At 40.3% G+C, this 20,320-nt stretch overlaps 1 protein-coding gene and 1 pseudogene across 1 annotated transcript in view; both read left to right on the top strand.

Annotated features, from left to right (window-relative positions):
* ERCC6 (ERCC excision repair 6, chromatin remodeling factor) overlaps positions 1 to 14,325 on the top strand; it is a 79,509-nt gene extending 65,184 nt beyond the window's left edge. Inside the window, exons 12-21 of the mRNA XM_090278360.1 lie at positions 3,591 to 3,686; positions 5,624 to 5,839; positions 6,297 to 6,407; positions 6,811 to 6,930; positions 7,649 to 7,743; positions 9,065 to 9,210; positions 9,296 to 9,994; positions 11,467 to 11,671; positions 12,286 to 12,364; positions 13,463 to 14,325. Of these exons, the coding sequence (XP_090134486.1) occupies positions 3,591 to 3,686; positions 5,624 to 5,839; positions 6,297 to 6,407; positions 6,811 to 6,930; positions 7,649 to 7,743; positions 9,065 to 9,210; positions 9,296 to 9,994; positions 11,467 to 11,671; positions 12,286 to 12,364; positions 13,463 to 13,885 (2,190 nt within the window). The 3' untranslated portion in view covers positions 13,886 to 14,325. The remainder of the gene's footprint in view (positions 1 to 3,590; positions 3,687 to 5,623; positions 5,840 to 6,296; positions 6,408 to 6,810; positions 6,931 to 7,648; positions 7,744 to 9,064; positions 9,211 to 9,295; positions 9,995 to 11,466; positions 11,672 to 12,285; positions 12,365 to 13,462) is intronic.
* On the top strand, positions 4,858 to 4,942 carry LOC150010460 (U6 spliceosomal RNA; annotated as a pseudogene).
* Positions 14,326 to 20,320: the final 5,995 nt, after the last annotated feature.

Raw genomic sequence — 20,320 nt, 5'->3', positions numbered from 1 at the left:
ATGTGACAGGTGAGTCTGCTGTGACCCCTGCCCTCAGCAGGACTCTTCCTCTAGTCCACAGACTTGGATCTTTCTTATTAACACATGGATCCCCATAGCTAGTCTCTTTAAATTTCCTCAAGTCCCCGATTCATTCATGCCACAGATTATGTTAGGTGCTGTCCATATGCCTGAGACATAGAAGTGAACAAGAAACACTTGTTCTGACATTCATTCTTTTTTTTTTTAAGATCTTATTTATTTATTTTTAGAGAGAGAGGAAGGGAGGGAGAAAGAGAGGGAGAGAAACATCGATGTGTGGTTGCCTCTCACATGCCCCCAACTGGGGACCTGGCCCGCAACCTCAGGCATGTGTCCTGACTGGAAATCGAACTGGGGACCCCTTGGTTCCCAGCTGACGCTCAATCCACTGAGCCACACCACCCAGGACCTGACATTCATTCTTGGTGCAAGATAGTCATAAATAAATATATCAGATGGTGGGTGATAGTGTGAAGAAGGAGATGAGGGCAAGGATTTGGAGAAGCAGATTTTTATAAGGGAAGGTCAGAAGACCTCACTGATAAACTGTCAATTAAGCAGAGACCTAAAGAAGATGAAAGAGGGAGTGATAAGAGATTTTGGAGGAAGAGCATTCTAGGTTGATGGAAAGTGGGGTTGTGTTGGTACATTCACAGAGGCCAGAGTGGCTGGAGGGCAGGAGCAAGGAGAGGGCTGAAAGGAAGAAGTCATATTGCTGCCCAGATCCCCAGGGCCCGCTGGTCATGGGGAAGACTTTAGAGGAAATTCACAGGAAGTTACTGAGCAAAGGAGTAACGTCATCTGAACTTTGGTTTTGAAAGGATCATCCTATTAAATTTATTCCTAGTGTTCTGTTATCTAAATAGATGACTACACCATCTCTTCAGCATCTAAATGTAAATGCATTGCAGATTTTGAATGTTGAAACTCTAAAGGATCTGGGAGATCTGTCATCAAGGCTGTTGACATCACTGCCTCTTCCCTGCCAAAATTCCCTGCCAAAATTTATTTCCAAATTTACCCCTTGCTCTTAGCCTTCCCTTATAGGTCTCCCTTTTCTGCCAGTTACTCAAGGCCACACCCTTTGAGCTGCTTCTAATTCCAGATCGACCAGTTGCAGTGGTATTTTATTTGTCCTTTGTTATTCCCTCACATCTCTGCTTCACATCTTCATAATTTAGTGCAGTTTAGTGGACTAGTGCAATTAGTCTGACTGGTCTCCCAACCATCAGGCACTCCCCACTGCATTCAGTATTGCACAGTGGATTTATTTTTCCAAGGCTTCCTACCAATGTACCTTTGATATCCCTCTTCCCATCAAGAATATTGATTTAGCTTATGACAATGTATTTTTACTGCGGAATCCTAGAATGCCTCTTTAATAGTCCATGCAGTAGGCAAGGCAAATTGTTTTCTTTTTTTAATGCTCCACTTTTCATTTGCATTTGAGGCTCCCTCTGGCTAAAGGTTTGCCCACCCCTCAAGCAAACACACACATAGAAATTTTGTTTGAAGACCTCACAAGTCTCTTCACTTTAGTTGACTGGAACTCCTTGAGGGCAGGATTTTGTCTTATCCATCTACAGATTTCGCATGACACCAAAAACAATGATTTGTATTTGTAGGCACTAGGTACCTGGTGAATAATTTGTTCAGTTAATTTTGTGATGGGGAGGTGAGGCTTTTCTGTTGCCATTTTTAAAGGACTGAAATACAAATTAAAGACCTTAAGAATTATAAGTATTCAGGTTCATATTTTAGAAAGATTACTTAGGTACCACTTGAAAGCATTGATGAGGGAAGGAAATGGACGCAAATTAGCCAATACCTACAAAATTCTTAGGGGAAGAGATGAGGGCCTGAACCAAGGCAAGGGTAGGGCTAGCAGGAGGAAGCTGAAGGGCCTAGTGACTCTCAGGTTTCTCACTGGGATGCTGGGGTGGATCTGCTGCAACAGAGGCTTCAGAAGAATAAACTTAGAGGAGATAGCTAATGAGTTTAATTTAGGTTACATTTGAAGTGTCCATGGAATGTCTACTTGTAATAGGGCAATAAAAGGGGTTAAACTGTGAGGAGAGTTCTAGGCTGGGATATAGATGGCCTGAGAGCAGAGAACGTGTTAAAGTTAGAAGCAGCAGTGAGTCCATGTAGAATGAGGAGCGATAAGGAGCCCAGGGGAGTGGCAGCATTAAGGAGAAGGTAGACGAGGAGCAAGCTGGGAAAATGGGAGGCCTATGTAGAAACATAAGAGGTGGGTCAGGGGAAGTGGAAACATGAGGCCCAGGGATCTGATGTGTGGTAACTGGGAAGTTATTAGTGACCTCACTCATAATAGTTTCAGTGGTACCAGCAAGTGTCCTCCAGGATTGTGCTGGTTCATGAGTGATGAGAAAACAAGGAAATGGAGATGGAGATTATACATGATGCCTTGACAGTTTACCCCTCAATTTTTGGAGCGTCTAAGGGGTAGAACTCTGTCCTAAGAAAGATGAGAGGGTTTTCAGATCTGGTGGAAACGTTGAAGGGTTGCTCTTCATTCCATACAGGAACCTATTCCTCTAGGAATAAAGGAAAATAAGCTGAGGCAGATGAAGGGAAGTAGATACATTTTAGGGAGTGAAAATTAGAGAATCACTCCTGATAGCTTCAGGATAGCTAATTTTACTGTTTTGTTTTTTATTATTTTTAAGTAGAGGTTGAGACAAAGGTAGGTGGATAGGTGAGCAACTTGGGGAGTGTGGAGTGTTGTCACAGCCCTTCCGTTGGATAGAGTGCAGAGGATTCCCCTGGAGACCAGGAGCCAGCTGCGGCAGGACACTGCCCTGAGGGGTGACACACACTAAAAGTGCTCAGCACTTAACAAAAAGGAGGGAGAAGCAGGAGGTTGAAGTAAGCTACATTTGGAAGTTTACAGGGCAGATGCAGTGGCTGGTGGAGGGGTAGCTGAAGGAAAATTCCTTGGGAATATGATTAGCTGAGGAATAAAGTCCAGCTATGAGGTGGTGGTGGTGGACTTAAAGAAAGAAAGGAAGGTTGAGTAGCAGCGAGTCAGAACGTAATGGCATGGAGTAATTGCTGCAGTTGGGCTGGGAGCTACCCTGCTGCCAGAGATAAGTCTGGTGAACTTGTGGACCTGCACTTAGAAGTCCAGGGAAGGGAAGTGCAGGTGAAGTTAAGGTCCCTGGTTAGGTTTGCTGACGTGCAGTGTGGATGAAGGGCATGGGAAGTGAGCCAGCCCGAGCACTTGTTGGCTAGGATGGAGGAAGGTCTGTGCACCTAGTCCTGTGAGCAGGAAACCAGTCTTCAGGGACTTTGAGGACAGCGGTGTGTGGATCAAGAGGTGGACAGATGACAGAAATGGGGGCTGGTTAGAGGAGAGAACTGTACTCATTGTTCAGTTCTGAGCTGTAGCTTTGTGTTTTGTTCTGTTTTTTTTTTTTTTTTAATGAGGTACATTGTTAAAATTGCATACATTGTGCATTTTGATTAGGAAATTTTGTTGATATCTTAATTCTGTTAAAATGTTTTTTGAAATTATAGTTGCTCTGTTTTTCCTTCCTCCCCCATAGATCTTATTTTGCCGTCTTACAGATGAACAACATAAAGTCTACCAAAATTTCATTGATTCCAAAGAAGTTTACAGAATTCTCAATGGAGAGATGCAGGTCAGTTAAATGACAGAAACCAGTGAAATTAAGGAAAGCACAGAAAGAAAGGAAAATAGTATTAGTCAGGGAAGAATTCACTATTACTGTCTTGAAACCATTTCGGTGCAGGTCTTCACTTAATTTGAAACCCTTATGGAAGAAGTAAGAGACGACGTGGTTAAATTCCAGCACACTCCCTTTTTGTCGGTGACACTTAAATCTAACACTGTGTGGTCTAATAATAGAAGAATAGCACTAGACGACAGGATCTGTAACGGTGAGTCCTTCAGGGACTGCTGATCCTATGTATAATGTAGGCAGGCAGCCTCAGAACTCTGGGGTTAGCAAGTGCATGAAGGAAGAATTATTATTACCAATTTTTTCTAGAGTTACAGTTATTGACAATACTCAGACATCTATGGGTAAATGTCTGCTCAATGAGTATATATGATAGATTTATAATCAGCATTTAAGTCTAAAGCTTTGTGTAAACTATTCAACTTGTTTGTGTTTCAGTATCTTAAAATGTCAATTACATTTTACTTAGTTGATGTGTAAGACTTTCTTAATCCTTGATCTGTGCTCATTGGAGGTACAGCTGAGTAGCAAAGTATGCTCCATCATCCTCACTTTCCTGTTTATACTTGGAGGTAGATAAAGAGTTGAATGCAGGTGACTTGGCTTCCTGTGTTCCCTAACATCTACATGCTTTTCCTCCAGGTTAAGTAATTTCAGTTCTTTTAACCATCTCTCATATTTTCTTATTTTGTGTTTTTTGGAGGTTTTAAAATTATTCACATTTATTCATCTTTCCTAAATCTCCCCTTATCTTCATATGCCTCATACTTATGAAGATGGTCTAGGTCAGCACTATCTAGTAGATACAGAATGCAAGCCACATGTGTGATTTTACGTTTTCTAGTGATCACATTTAAAAAGATAAAGAAAAATGCTGAAATTAATTTTTATAATATATTTTATTTACCTGATGTATCCAAAATACTTTAATATGTAATCAAAATTTAAAAATAATTATTGAGGTAGTTTACTCTTCTGTTGTTGTAAGTCTTCAAAATTGAGTAAAATTAACCCTTAAACAACTCAGGGGTTGGGGCACTGGCGCCCCACCCCCACTCAACAGTCAAAAATTTGCTTTTAACTTTTGGCTCCTCAAAAACTTAACTATATAGTGCTCACTCTAGCAGCACATATGCTAAAATTGGAATGATACAGAGAAGGATGTCATGCAAATTCATCAAACATTCTGTATTTTTAAGACAAATACCATATGATCTCACCTATAAGAGGAACCTAATAAACAAAACAAAAAAACAAGCAAAATAGAACCAGACATGGAAACAAGGAACAGACTGAGTAGAGGGGAAGCAGGGGATGAGGAGAGAAAGAAGGGGGAGGGGTCTAGTCAAGGAACAGGTATAAAGGACCTATGGACAGGAACAACATGGTGGGGATCGACTGAGGGAGCAGAGCTGGGGAGCAGGGGAGAGCAATGGGGGACAATTGGGACAACTGTAACAGAACAACAGTAAAATAATAAAAAAACTTAACTATAGTCATCCTTCGGTATCTGATGGAGATTTAGTCCAGGAACCCCTGTGAATACCAAAATCCAAAGTTGCTCAGGTTCCTGTGACCTGCATACCGTTTTTTCTAGTGAGGGAAAATAAATTTATCAACCGAATATGACCCCTACAAACATATTTGGCCCAATAGAATATTTTTTTTTCCCTAAAGAACTTGCCCTATCAGGTAAAAAAGATGAGTGAAGGTTGATTTCCTCCAGTTCGCTAATATGCTGTGATTAGGGAGGAAGATAAGAAGCTAGTGAAAAATTCCTTCTTAATCTGTGTTACATGCCTCCTTTCCTTTCTTCCTGAGTGAATGTGAGTTTATACAAAATAATCTTGAGTGCATATAATTCTTCTATACCATAGATTTTCTCTGGACTTATAGCCCTAAGAAAAATCTGCAACCACCCTGATCTCTTTTCTGGAGGCCCCAAGAATCTCAAAGGTATTTCAGATGATGAACTAGAGGAAAATCAGTTTGGATACTGGAAACGTTCTGGGAAAATGATAGTCGTTGAATCCTTGTTGAAGATATGGCACAAGCAGAGTCAACGAGTGTTGCTCTTTTCTCAGTCAAGACAGGTGAGCATGCACAGCTCACACAAGAAACAAGTTGATTCTTACAACTGTTAATTCAATATATGGAATATAATCTAAAATAATAATTCCAAATGCAAATCTGCTTGCTGATACTGGAGTGGCTGCTTGTATATCTCTTTGAGAGAGCTTAGGTGTTTCTCTAGATTTGATGCCCAGTAGTTGGCTTTTTAAAACAACTTTAGTAACCCTCTGATTCTGGGGTGTGGGCAAATTTGGGCTTGAACTCAAATAAATACCCAGCTATTTGCAAAACTCGGAAGAATTAACAGTAGGGAAATACCAAAAATACTCTTATAGCAATTATATTTATCTACCTCAAAGCAAGAAACCCTCTTAAGACTGTTGGGAAGGTGTGACTGTTTACACAAATGTAGAAGCACTCACTGTGCATGTGTATTTGATTTTTAAACTCTTATCCCCCGTCCTCTCTCCCAAACAGATGTTGGACATACTCGAAGTATTCCTTAGAGCCCAAAACTATTCCTATCTCAAAATGGATGGTACTACTACAATAGCTTCAAGACAACCCCTGATTACAAGATTCAATGAGGTAACAAGTGAAGATAACAGTAAAGTCCAATGGTGCTAATATATGCAGAGGGACAGGAAGTTTTTCCGCACCCTCCTGAGCAGTGCTTGTGTCTGGACTGAGCAGCAAGGGGAGTGGGACTTTTTGCTTTTAACTTTATACATTTATGAATAATTGATGTGTGGGTTTTAAATTAATTAATGTGTGTGTATTTTTAATTGAAAATCCAACTTTTACATATTACTAATATTGAGATTAACTGTAGGAATTGTGAAATGGCATCTTGACTGACCAGAGGTCTATAGAACATAACCCATTCCTTTTATCAGGAATATTTTCCATGTTAGAATATGGAAAGGCAGAGGTGAAGAGTTCTAACTGGTCTTAAATGTACATACTAAGTATTGTATGTCTTAACCTCTAGGACACATCCATATTTGTGTTTCTTCTGACCACTCGGGTGGGTGGCCTAGGAGTCAACCTGACAGGGGCAAACAGAGTCATCATCTATGACCCCGACTGGAACCCAAGCACAGACACACAGGTCTGTTTATTTTTTAAAAGGTGTATATTGGTGACTTGATCCTTGAACAACATGGATTTGAATTGCATGGGTCCACTTACATGTTGATTTTTTTCAATAAATGTAGTAAATATAGTTTTGTCATCTTTATGATTTCTTAGTAACATTTTCTTTTTCTAGCTTTATTGTAAGAATACAGTATATAATACATATACAAAGTACGTGTTCATCAGAGGTTCATGTTATGGATAAACTTCCTGTCAACAGTAGGCGCTCAGTAGTTAAGTTTTGGGGAGTAGAAGTTACATGTGGGTTTTTGTGTGTCAGCACATTGTTCGAGGGTCAACTGCAGTTTAATGGCCAGCACTTGGGTATTTCCTTTGTGCTCCTGTTCGCTTCAGTTCTACATCCAGGTTGCTGCCTAGTCTTCCAAATGAGGAAGATGTCCTCCAGTATCATAGACAGGAAGAGTTCCAGCAGTTTGTTCACAGTATCCATCACTAGATTTGAGGTAAAAAGAGTATGTGACAGTACAAACACTCATTGTTTTTTAGTAGAGATGTTGGTCTCTCTTAGTCACATGCCTGTTTATCTTCCTTAGTAGGCCTCAGATGTACTTAGCCTCACTAGACAAAATTCTAACTTTGGGAGTGGAAGGAAGCAACCAGTTACCTCTCTTTCTTTTAGTGACTGCCTATATTGGGAAGGGCCCTTGTAAAGATGTATCTCTCTGCCATAGGCCCGGGAGCGAGCATGGAGGATAGGCCAGAAGAAGCAGGTGACGGTATATAGGCTTCTGACTGCGGGCACCATTGAAGAAAAGATTTACCACCGGTCAGTCTGCCCACCCCTTGATTGATACCTGCCCTCCTGGCTGCAGTGTGTGCAGGGTATACAAGTACACTGCCAGGGTTGTAAGCAGAGATTTATTTTTAAGCATTGTTTTTAAGAAGTCTTTCCATCTCGAAGCAGTAGTTGCTATAACTTGAGTAATGTGGTTTTTTAAAAATTCTTGTTTTTTTTTTTTTCTTCTTACTGAATTAAATGGCTTGTGAGTTTTAAAAAAATTTCTTTGAACATGGTCATTTTTCTATCTAATTAAATTTCAAGGACTGCTTATGTTTAAACTTCATCTTATTTGAGAAAAATGTTGTTCCACTTACTTGAGTGTGCCATATTTGTTCAGAAAAATGTTAAGTGACAAAATTGAAAGTATATTGGTATTTATACATAGCAAGTAGGTGTGATCAGTGTGGGTGTTCTGTTGGCCTTGGCTCGGAGCCCATAGAGAAAGGTTGATCAGGATGCCTGTTTCTTCCTCTGTCTCTCTCTCTGTAAAGTGTAGGGGATTTAAGCAAGGTTAACTTCAACAGTAGAATGGAGATATTGCCAGTTTTTCCCCCTGCCCTGCTGAAAACCTTATTTAGCCACATCCTACCTTATTTAGCCACATCCTTTTTTCTCCTCAGTGTTGGTCCACTGGTGGGGTGGCTCATGTTCTGCAGGACTTAGTGTGAAAGTGCTCAAGGCAAGCTGAGTCCTGGTGGGAGAGCTTCCTCTGAGAGAGATACTCCTTAGGCCAAAGATTAAGTAGCCAGAAGGGGGCGGGGGCAGAGCTACCACCTGGAGCTATCTGGGCAAGAGTGACAGTGGTACGGTGCTTTAGCATGGAGTGAAGGTGCTTTAGCATAGTGTGAATCGACAGGTGGAAGCTGGTGAGATAGCTCCAAGTGAAAATTTTGCAAAGCCTAGGTACGAGTTTCCTGAGCCGCATCATAGGAATGTCCTGCCTAGGACTGGGCAGGGGACCTTTGGTGTAGGGGTTAGGAGGCTGACTCTGCAGCTTAGAGAGGCTGTGAGTCACTTAAATGTATGTGAAAAGGTGTTTCTTGAAATGTGATGAATCTTGGAAATGGCAAAAACCCATTGGGTATGAATAATAATAAGCTATCATTTCTTAGTTTCTGTGAAACATGGGAGGCCACCTGATGTTTTATGTACTTCCTGTATTGTAATTTTCCAAGGCTAAAAGTTCTGGGGATTATTTAGACATCTGCACAGCTGCAGCTATCATGTCTTTCTTACATTGTTTTATAATTAGAATTTTGAGGTAGAGCTAAACATTGTTTCATACCAGTTTAATTTTTTATTTTAGACAAATCTTCAAGCAGTTCTTGACAAATAGAGTGCTAAAAGATCCAAAGCAACGGCGATTTTTCAAGTCCAATGATCTTTATGAGCTGTTTACTCTGACTAGTCCTGATGCATTCCAGAGCACTGAAACAAGTGCTATTTTTGCAGGTATTACATAAAGTCATTTAACTTAAAGAAATAAATTATGTAAGAATTGTGAAATGTAACTTTGGTGTGTTTTTTTCTTTTATAGGAACTGGTTCAGATGTTCAGACACCCAAACGCCATTTAAAAAAAAAACCTCAGCTAGCCTTTGGAACAGACCATAACATTCCAATGTGCAAAAAGTTCCCTGATTCTAATGCATTTGTGAATGATGGTACATCATCTGAAGAGAAATCCACAGCTGTTGGAGCTAACATAAATGCAATAACTTCTAATCAAGATGATCCTTTGAGAGATGCCCATCAAACACCTAGGAATCTAACCAGCAGTGATAGACTTGGAAGAGAGACAGATGCAGTGTCTAGACTGGAAGACCCATCATTGTTGAGTGGAAATGGAGAGGGTTCAAATTCTCCAAGAACCAGTAAAATGTACAGGATGTCTGGTGAAGAAAACAATGATGAACAGCAAGGTCTTTCTGATAAAATAGAAAGTTGTCAGGTTCAGACAGAACCTCTTTGGGAGAATGAACAAATGGAAAATAATTTTTATAAGCACAAGTCAAAAACAAAACATAGTATGGCAGAAGAAGAGACGCAGGAGAAACTTCTGAGACCAAAGCAAAAGCCTAAGAACTCAAGGTGTCGTAGAGATGCCAAGTTTGAAGGAACTCGAATTCCACACCTGGTGAAGAAAAGGCAGTACCAGAAGCAAGATGATGGAAATGAGAGTGAGAACAAGCAGAGCAACGATAATTATGTTTTAGAAAAGCTTTTCAAAAAATCAGGTAATCCTTTTGCTGAATTTACCATCGGTGTGCTAGGAACAGAACATAAATAGGTCATTTCTAGTAGTAGCAGCCTTTACTGACAGAGTGGACTCTCCACTGAAAGTATTTTTTCTTCTAAAATTAAGATTTAAAATTTATTGACATTTTAAAAAATCATATTCAACTCTTTTAAGACCTAGAGAAGAATTTGAAACTTTGGAGAATAATAGTACTTATAACCACTTATGGGAGGGGTGCAATGCTTTAAATGGACTTGTACTATGGAAACATTAACAGAAAATTTCTCTGCATGCAATATTTATCTGGTTTTCCAGCCATAGGAGATTAAGGTAACATCATGAGAGAGGCAGGGATATGGCCAGAGGCAGGTACTCTGGACGCAGGAAAGCTGAGAGCTAATATTAAGGGAGAAAAATCAGGAAAGCAGACTCAACAATTGCTCAGGACCCTGGCAAAGAGGCAGTCCTGCAGTTAGTCACCCTTGGAAGTGTCATCTCATTCAGGCCTGGGCAGTCATTGTGTTCACTGTGTGATGTGAACTTGGATCTCCTGAAGATCACTGTTTATGGTTCTTTATTCAAGAAGGCAGGCTTATGTATGGCATTTCAGAAAGAAACCATCTGGGTCTGTTGCCCTCTCGTAACTTAACTATTTTTTTTTTCTACAGTTACTGGTCCGTTTTCTTAGGAAATTATCTATTTTGTCTAGTTTTCAAGTTCATTTGCATAGAAACGAAATATTCTTGTAATTGCTTCTGCTTCAAGATAATTACCCCATTTCTAATTTTGTATATTCCCCCACTTTTTTTCTTGATTAAGGTAAGCTAGTGGTTTGTCTTTTATTTTTTTCCCAGTGAATGAGGATTTTGATTTATTAATTAGATCCATGGTTGTTCTGTACCTTGTTAATTTTCACTTTTATCTTCATTACTTCTTTCCTTGTGCTTTTGTTTTTGTTGTATTTTGGTGAATTTTTTGGCTTAATTTTTATAAAACTGACTTGAAAATTTAGTCCTTTTATTCTTTCACTTTTATTGATTTAAGTATCTAAGGCTATGAATTTTCCACTGATAACTGCATTAAATTCTGATATGTAGTGTTCTCATGGTCATTACATTTTAGGGATTCTATAATTCTGATCTATATTTTTCCCTTCGATAAAGAATTTATTGATAGAAGCTTTAAAATTTTTCACATAGATGGGAAGAGGTTATGTTGAAGTTGTGATCAAAGCATTATGCTGCTTCGATTATTACAAATCAGGGATGGTAATAGTCTATTATACCTCATTAGGTGGTGATGAAGAGAAATAGCAATAGTATTTGTAAAGTTCCTGGGTCTCAGTAAAAAGCAGCTAAAAGGATTCATTGTTTTTCTCCACCTAGAACGTGTTAGACTATACAGAGAAAGAAAACTGTGATTGTTTACAACCTGAAATAGCACATTCCCTGTTTCCTTTGTTCTTGCTAGTTGGTGTGCACAGTGTCATGAAACATGACGCCATCATGGATGGATCCAGTCCAGATTTTGTGCTGGTGGAGGCAGAGGCCAACCGCGTAGCCCAGGATGCTCTGAAAGCACTGAGACTCTCTCGTCAGCGGTGTCTGGGAGCAGTGTCTGGTGTGCCCACCTGGACTGGCCACAGGGGTTTTTCTGGTGCACCATTGGGAATAAAGTAAGAGATTACTGTCCTACCATGCTTGTGAGAGGGTCAGTCCATCCAGGCTTGGAATAAAGTCAGGGCTGATGTGGATACTTGTCCTGTTTATATGCAGTAGTGGATAATCTCTCAGGGAGGGATTGAATCAGACAGTTTGTGTGACTCAGGGAAACACATTTTTAATCTTATCTTCTTCCTTGCTTTCATTCCCCGCTTTCCAAAGCCAGTTTTATAGGGGAAGGAGAAATGATCGTTTTTTTTTTAAGAGATGATGTTAAAAATAGTAAGAGATGTAGAATCATGATAAACCTTAATAAGATGATTAGTCAGTTTTCAACAATCAGCAATTGTTATACTATTCGGTCTCCTCTTTTGGAAGGATTTTCCTACCTAGGTTTGAGGATAATTTCCATCATATGTTGAAAAAGGGTCTTGAGTGGTTCTTACTCCAGATGGAGCAGTTACTTCCCAGGAGAATAAAGGAGAGGAATCAAAGTGTTATGGCTATGAAAGAAGAATTGTGCAGAAGAAAAATTTTCCAGGAAGAATTTAGTTGTTGAAAGGATATTTCATCTCTTAAACCACAAAAAACAAACATTTTATCTGCTGTGATTCTTTTCCTTATTTAGGAGTAGATTTGGTCAGAAAAGGAATTCCAGCTTCTCTGTGCAGCATCTTTCTTCAACCTCTCCAAAGGAGAAGTGCCAGGTAATATAATAGCCTGTCTGCTTTTCACATGAGACTTACTTGATTGAATTGCCATGAGAATTTAACCCAATTGTGATGTGAAAAAAATTTGCTGGCATAATGATACCTGATATTATGCTGTTTGCTCTGATTTATGAAGCACTTTCATTTGAATCTAAAGGGGCCAGCTAACTTCCTAAAAGAAAAAGTCTTTAACCCAAGATCTGTAACAGAATCTCTGTTTTGCTCTTAAAAAGTTAATACGGGGCACAGGGGAGTGGTGGGCAGGGGAGAAAGTTAGTACAGGGATAGGTGACACATGAGTCACTGCCCATACAGCCTGCCCCATCCGGACGTTCAGTACCAGTTCGAAAAACCACTGCCCTCTAGAATAAAGGTCTAGAAGACTGCCTTGAATGTCTGTGATTCACTAGCTGCCAGAGCACGTGTCTGTCTCTCCCTTAGTGCCCTGTGCGCTTTGCTGAGGGTAACTTGTAGACCAGAGTCAATACTTTCTTTGGTCTTTGCTGGTTAAGGGTTATGTTACTGATAAAATTTGAAAATTCACAGGGTCACATTAGATTAATATGAACATACTTAGGAAAACAGAACCTTTGTTGTTTTAAGGAAATGCATATGAGGTATAAAGTAGTAAACAAAATGATTTAAAAGTGAAGAAAAAGAAGTACACCTGTGATATTGTTTCTTACTCCATGGTGCCAACCAAAATCAGGGTAAATTTGGGAGGAAGAACAGGAAAAGCCCACAGAACTCGTGCCTCCTAAAGGTAGTTTCCTGGAAACTACCTCTGGAAGCCTGTTATCCAGCCACTCAGCTCTCCTTCCAACCTCATCACTCAGAATGGTGACCAAGTGATTGAATAGTTTAGTTTTGGAGGATTTTGTTTGTTTTTTTAGGAAATGTTCTTTAACTGGGTGGATTTAGGTGCTTGACTGTTTTTTCCCTCTCTAGTAGATGGTGTTTTATTTTTTCTCCATTAACTTTCCAACCCTGGCCTGTGTATTTGTGTTATTTAAGGCCCCTCAGAACCTTTGGGGAAATTAGTGGGGCCATAAATTGGAAAGTAAATGTATCAATGCAGTGGTCCTCTTTCTTCAGGATGGCATCATGAAAAAGGATGGAAAAGATAATGTTTCTGAGCATGTTAGTGGAAAAATGGAAGACATAGAGTCCTCATCCGGGGCCCTCACTTCTTCGTCACTGTTGGCTAAAATGAGAGCTAGAAACCACCTGATTTTGCCAGAGCGGCTAGAAAGTGAAAATGTGCACCTTCAAGAGGCTTCTGTTCCATTGCCCTCTACCACAGAACATGATGACCTGCTGGTGGAAATGAGGAACTTCATTGCTTTTAAGGCCCGTGTGGATGGCCAGGCCAGCACTCAGGAGATCCTGCAGGAGTTTGAATCCAAGTTATCAGTTGCCAAGTCTTGTGTCTTTCGAGAACTATTGCGCAACCTCTGCACTTTTCATAGAACTTCTGATGGTGAAGGAATTTGGAAACTCAAACCAGAATACTGCTAATTAACATTAATTTCTAAACTTTTGACTTTTTCTAATGGAAATTTCCAAATATTATAATTAGTAATCATCGTGTTTGTCAACAGAGGTTGGCTGCATTTGATGTTTACATTGAATGATAGGTAGCTCATAATTAAAACTTCAAGGGAGAAGAAATCCTTCAAAACTTAAAAGTTTTAAAAATACTTGGGTTAATTTTTTTGGTACTATGTATTTATGTTATAAAATTTGGGACCTGCCCTGGGTGGGTGACTAAGTTGGTTGGAGTATCATACCATACACGAGAAGGTTGCTGGTTTGATTCCCAGTCAGGGCACATACCTAGGTTGTGGGTTCAATCTTTGCTCAGGATGCATACGGGAGGCAATTGATTAATGTTATCTTTGTATTATTTTAATTGCCTTTAAACAATCTTTTAAGTGTTAAATTGGCAGGTATTTTTGTTAAGCGTGAAATAGCTTGGTAATAATAATAAATAAGACATGTTTGTAGAAAGTTGTAGTGTACTCAGTTTTATACTGACTGTACTTTAAGCAAAGTCCCTGCAGTGAATATTGGTTTAGGAAAATGAAATGTGTTATCTTAGAAAACAAAAACAAACAGAACCAAAAGTAAGTACTGACAAAACCACTAACACACACATGCACACAAACATCACTCCAGACCACAACTGGATCCACCATCACTGCATAGTGACCACCATCCCAGCCCTTCTCTGCTTCTCTGATAGGAGATAACTGAACATTTTTATTGTATTTGTTGTTTGCTTTCCTAATGGTGTTGACTGCTTTATATCAGGCAGACTATTCTCCTTATGTGTCATCTTGTTGTCATCTCTGTTTTTTTTGCACTCATGATAACTCTCCTGTTTTACGCTTTTCCACTGCATGTTTCCAGCTGTGATGGGTTGTGATGTATTTGTAGGTCTGTGATGGTGTTGGTTGGTTGTTTTTTTTTTAATATTTTATTTATTTATATTTACGGAGAAGGGAAGGAAGGGAGAAAGAGGGAGAGAAACATCAATGTGTGATTGCCTCTTGAGCGCCCCCCAACTGGGGAAACTGACCTGCAATCCAGGCATGTCCCTGACTGGGAATCGAACTGGCGACCCTTTGGTTCACAGGCCGGCACTCAATCCACTGAGCCATACCAGCCAGGTCTGTGATGGTGTTATTTTGACCCACAGTTTGTTTTTTTAGCCTTGTTTTTCTTGTTTCCTTCTCATTGTCATGTTAAGTCTCACCTCTGAAGTCTTGCTTTCTTAAATTCATTGTATTCCTTAGATTTTTTTCTAGAGCTGGTAGTGTGCAACTTGTTTTTCTCTTGGATTTGTTCTCTGGCTTGCTGTTTACCTCTCTTTGATTTTTCTGTGTTATACTAGCCTTCCTCCCATTCCATTTTTTCACTTTGTACTCCTGCTGAAGGTAAGCAGCCCTGTCCAGATCTCTATGCTCCTCCCTGCCACCCAGAGAGGAGAGGTCTGGGCTTGGATCTTGGGGAGGTGTCTGTTGGGCAGCATGAAACTCTGGTTGAAGGACTTGAGTTTACTTTTCCATTCTGAGATTTCGTTAAATAGCTTGAGCCAAGAATCTCTTTCCTTTGATAGGAGAAGTCATAAAATTGGGATTAACACAAGGATTTTCTTCTGATTTTTAAAAATTATTATTCTGGCTTGTTCATTTTTTTTTTTTCCTTCTTTTAGAGTGATTCATTATGTATTAGAGGATGAAGATTGTGTTATTATGCTCCTTCACCATCATTATCTAGATGTCATAGAAGGGATTTTTAAACAGGTCAATAAATCCTAAACTGAGTACTAGACTCAGAAGGGAGTCAAACTCATGAATGTTTTGTTGCTGAGAAGGGCTTTATTATTTTTATTTTTGTAATCATTAGCCTACAAGAGAATTGTGTCCTGTTCTGAAATTGAAGTCCTAATGTAGTTAATGAGTATGAAGTGTTTGGGCATCATATTGTGTGGGATCGAAGTTATACTGAACTACAGAAGTTGTAGCTTTTTCAACAAGTAGCAAATGCTATAAAAAGTTACGATGCAGTGAAGGGACGGTGGTCTTTAGTACAGTTCTTGTCTCAGCCACTGGCATGCCGTGACCTTGGCTAGGTCACTGCCCTGCTGTATCTCAGTGTGACTATCTATAAACATTGTCATTATGTCTCCCAGTGGGGTGAGAGACTTAGAGGACGAAGCTCTTCTAAGTATATAGGTTTAACAATATAGAGTAACCTATTTAGATAAAAAATTAATTTGGGGAACTTTAAAAGCTTTGTACAATGTATTATAGATAGATTTAATGTGTTTAACATGTTATATCAGTATCAAGCTACAGATAAAAGATTTTAAAATGTGGAATTTAAAAAATTCCTTCATTAATATATAAATAATAGTGTTTTAAAATTTTCTTGCAATACTCTGCCTCTCCACCACTCCTGCTCCTGTGTCAAAGTAGGTACTATATATGGTGCATATTCTAGGCTATTTACAAATATTAATACATGTGGCAGGGACTTCTGATATCAGGTCTGTTGTGTTTTTTTTTTTACCAATAAGATGCCTGAGTTTTATCTGGACATGTGGCTGCTCAGGTAAAGACTGTTTCCTAGCCTTTCTCATAGGTAATTGTGGCCACATGACCAGGTAATGAATGGGAGTAGAACTTCTAGATTAGGCCTTTAATGAATGAATTAGATGTATACTCCTTTTCTTATTTCCTTTTTTTGCTGGCTGAGATGCCAGTGGGAGCTTAAGTAGTGACATGGGATAACAGAAGTCATGTGTTGAGGCCAAAGAAATTGGCCTGCCAGCCTCGAACTGCTTTCCTTCCACCCATTACTTAAGAGCAAAATAAATTCCTGACTTGTTTAAAGCACTGTCCTTTGGAGTCTTATTACAGCAGCTAGTTTTGTTATATATGTGTGACTTACATAAGTGGGATTATATCATCATCATTTTGCAATTCACTCTTCATTTAACATTATATGCAAGACATCTTTTCACTCTTAAAATTACAGATCTATCTTCATAGAATTGCTGGATAAAAAGTTATGTATATATGTTAATTTTAATGAATGTAATAAAACTGTTTTCTTTAATTCACAGGACCCATACTTTATATATACCCTTGCCAACAGTAGATAGTAGTGTCTTGGGAGTTGTTTGTTTTTTTAACAAATCTTTTAGTTGAAAATAATCTTGCTTTACCTTGAATTTCCCTGCTTACTTTTAAAACCAAACATTTTATGTTTTTTTAGTCATTTGTAGGTTCTCTGTTATATATCGCTTGTTCATGTTATATTTGCCTAGTTTTACTATTGGTTGTTTATCTTTTAGGGTTGTCCCCTCCAAAGCAAAAATGAAAAGACAGTTTCCCCAACTATTATTGAATAGTTCATTCTTCACTAATTTGAAATGCCACGTTTATCACTTGGTAAGTTGTCTATTTCTAGACAGTGGATCTAGATGTCTGCTCTGCCAGCCACGCTCTTCACTGTCATTTGACTTCATATAGACAGCATTTTGCTGCCTATAGGGAAGTCTCCCTTTCTTTTTTTCTCCCTCTTCATTGTCTTATTTTTGTGCATTTTCTTTTCAGGGTAAATTTTAGAATCAGTTCAATAAATTCTGCAAAAATTGGATTGCTCTTTTGATTGGAATTTCATTAGTTTATACATTAATTTGAGGATAATAGACTTATTTATAAATAATTTTTCCAATTAGTATTAAGATAGGCCCCTTTATTTAAAATATTTTATGTTCTTGTATAAAATTTTTTTTAAGTATATATATTTTTAATTATTTGTTTATTTTTAGAGAGAGGGAAAGGAGAAAGGGAGGGAAAGAAACATCACTGTGTGGTTGCCTCTCACTCGCGCCCCCAAATGGGGACCTGATGTGCAACCTAGTCATGTGCCCTGACTGGGAATCGAACCAGCGACACTTGGCTCACAGGCTGATGCTCAATCCACTGAGCCACAGCAGCCAGGGGGTGGGTGTGCCTCCTGACTTTTTAAAACGTGTGTCTGCGCTTTCCACTGGCCTGCCGCTGCTGCAGCCACCACACCACGTCTCCTCTGCCCTGGCTCTGCCTCTCCTACCTGTCTGGATGAGTATTTCTTCTTTATATCTTTGTTTGTTTGACTTCCATGCAGTTTGATTTTCTGGAACTTCTGGTTGTTTCTAGCTTTGAGGTAGTTGTATTCCTTCTTCGTTGTGGAGGGAGATGCAGCGTGTCTGTCTACACCTCCATCTTGGCCGGCAGCCCTATAAGCTCAGTATCCTTCCCATTTTTATTCACCACTTGTGGATATGGGACCACCCATTTCCGTCTCTGTGCCTCTGTGCCACTCCACATCTCCACCCCACCTACCTATCTGGATGAATTTGGCTTCTTTAAATCCTTGGAGTTTGGACTTCCATACAGCACAATTTGCTGACAGTTCTGGATGATATTTGTTTTGTAGTGTGGCTGTATTTTGGGTGGGTCATTCCTCAGAATAAAGAGCAATGACAGGGAAGAGAACTCTAAGCAGCCAGGGGTGGATGAAGTCACCTGCTAGAGGTGTAGACAGCCCCAGGCCATTAAGGCAAAAACCTGAGTTGCAGGAGGGGCCCCACAGCCCTCTCTCCAATCAGTCCCCTAAGCTCCCATGGGAGGGATTAGTGGAATGAGTTCAATATTCTAAAAAGGCAACAGGATTATCACTATAATGAAATCTTCAAACCACTCGACTTGCATACTTTATGAAATAGTTGTTTATGTTGAATCCCAAATGAAGAAGGTTGCATTTTCAGTTTAGTCCTTAGGGCCTTCGAAGTCCTCCCGGCTCTGGGGTTGGCTGTTGGGAAGAGCTCGCAGGGCCCACCATTCTCATCCTGCTTTCTGGGCCTGCAGGAAGCTGCTCAGTTCCATTCCTTACACAACTCCTGCGCCAGCAAGTCTGGCTCAGTTTTTCTATTAGTCCACCATGAAGGGGTTGTAGGAAGAATTGGCAGCACCAATGTCCTGCCTCAATGAGTTCCTCCATGGCTCTGTGCTTTTACTCTGTCCCACCCCACCCACCTCGATCTGCAAAGCAGTCTGGGATCTGCAGAGCAGTTTGGTGGTGAAAAGGACCCTGGCCCACTGGTGGCCCAGCACTTAACCAGCAATGTCCCTGAGTCTCTAGTCCAGACAGAAGGTTATTATCCTACAGTGAAAACCAACTACACAGGAGCTGGCTGTCTGCAGGGTGAAATGGGAATGGATTCCTTGACAGACCTGCGGAGCCTGCTGTTGTTTCATGTGGAAATACTGGATAGCTGGACATCCTGGACATGTCTGGATCCCTCTGGCCCGGCAACACTTTGTTGATCAGAGAGCTACAAGCACACACAAGACCCCTGTTTCTTCAAATAATCTCCTGGCCAAAACAGGCAAGCATCCCCCTCCCCAAACCTTCCTTTTGCAAACAGCTTGGTGGTAATACAGCATGGCTATGAAAATAGCGTGGCTGTGGGGCTTCCCTGGGGCCAGCTTCCCTGGTTCGTTTTTGCTCTGCCCTGGTTTGCATGGATCTGTTAGAACAAGATGTCCTAAGCTTCAGCCCTGGGAGAGGCAGCTTTCACCCTTCTGGCTTAGAAGCCAGAGGGTAGCTAGCTCATACAGACAGAAGTCCCTGCACCTGTCCCTGATGGGTCAGAGTAGAGCCACTCTGATTGGTCAGAGCTGCTCAGCTCCAATTAGATGGGGAAAGCCGCAGCCTTATTGGTTGGAATAGGACTCCAGGAATTGCTTTATAAAGGGCTGGCTCAAATGGCAGAAACAATGCATGCAGGCAGTTCTGTGCAGTGCACTTTACACGAAAGGACCCTGTGCAGAAAGGGATGCTAGGTTCTCCATTTATTTTTTTCTTGAGCCCAATTAGCTACCAGGAGTCCTCCTTAGTCCTCAGGGTTCATACACTGCTCCCCTCCAAGAGTCTGTGTGTCCAAGACCAGCCTCAGACTGAGCCAGAAAGTCCCACCAGGGGCATGTCTCTTCCTTCCAGCACCCTAGCTCTGAAGGGGCAGGGGAAGCTTGTGAAGGGCAGGATGTGGCTCTAAAGAGTCATCTGAAGCCTTCCGTTTCCAAGACCCCCTCCCTACCTTCTTTGCAGCTGACACAGCCTCCCAAAATCCCACTGTCAAATACTCCCTTGAGTGCTGGTGGATCTGGAAAGGAGCTTGCACTCTCCATTGGTAGACTGAGCCACCACGGTGTTTAGAAGTCTTTCTGTGAATATGCACAAGTGGAGACAAGCCATTATGTAGCATGCTCTCCAGGGCTCATCTGTGCGGTTTTATAAGTACGTATTTCCTTTCCCCTTAATTCTCACATTGGTGTTCCAGAGCTGTTTTTTCCTCCTCTAGTTCCTCTCTCCCAGGAAAAGACTGATTCAAAG

The sequence above is a fragment of the Furipterus horrens genome, unplaced genomic scaffold, assembly GCF_987537825.1.
Source record: "Furipterus horrens unplaced genomic scaffold, mFurHor1.1.pri manual_scaffold_5, whole genome shotgun sequence".
Taxonomy (NCBI): Eukaryota; Metazoa; Chordata; class Mammalia; order Chiroptera; family Furipteridae; genus Furipterus; species Furipterus horrens.
The sequence above is the reverse complement of the archived record's forward strand: the minus strand, read 5'-3'. Positions and strand labels throughout refer to the sequence as shown.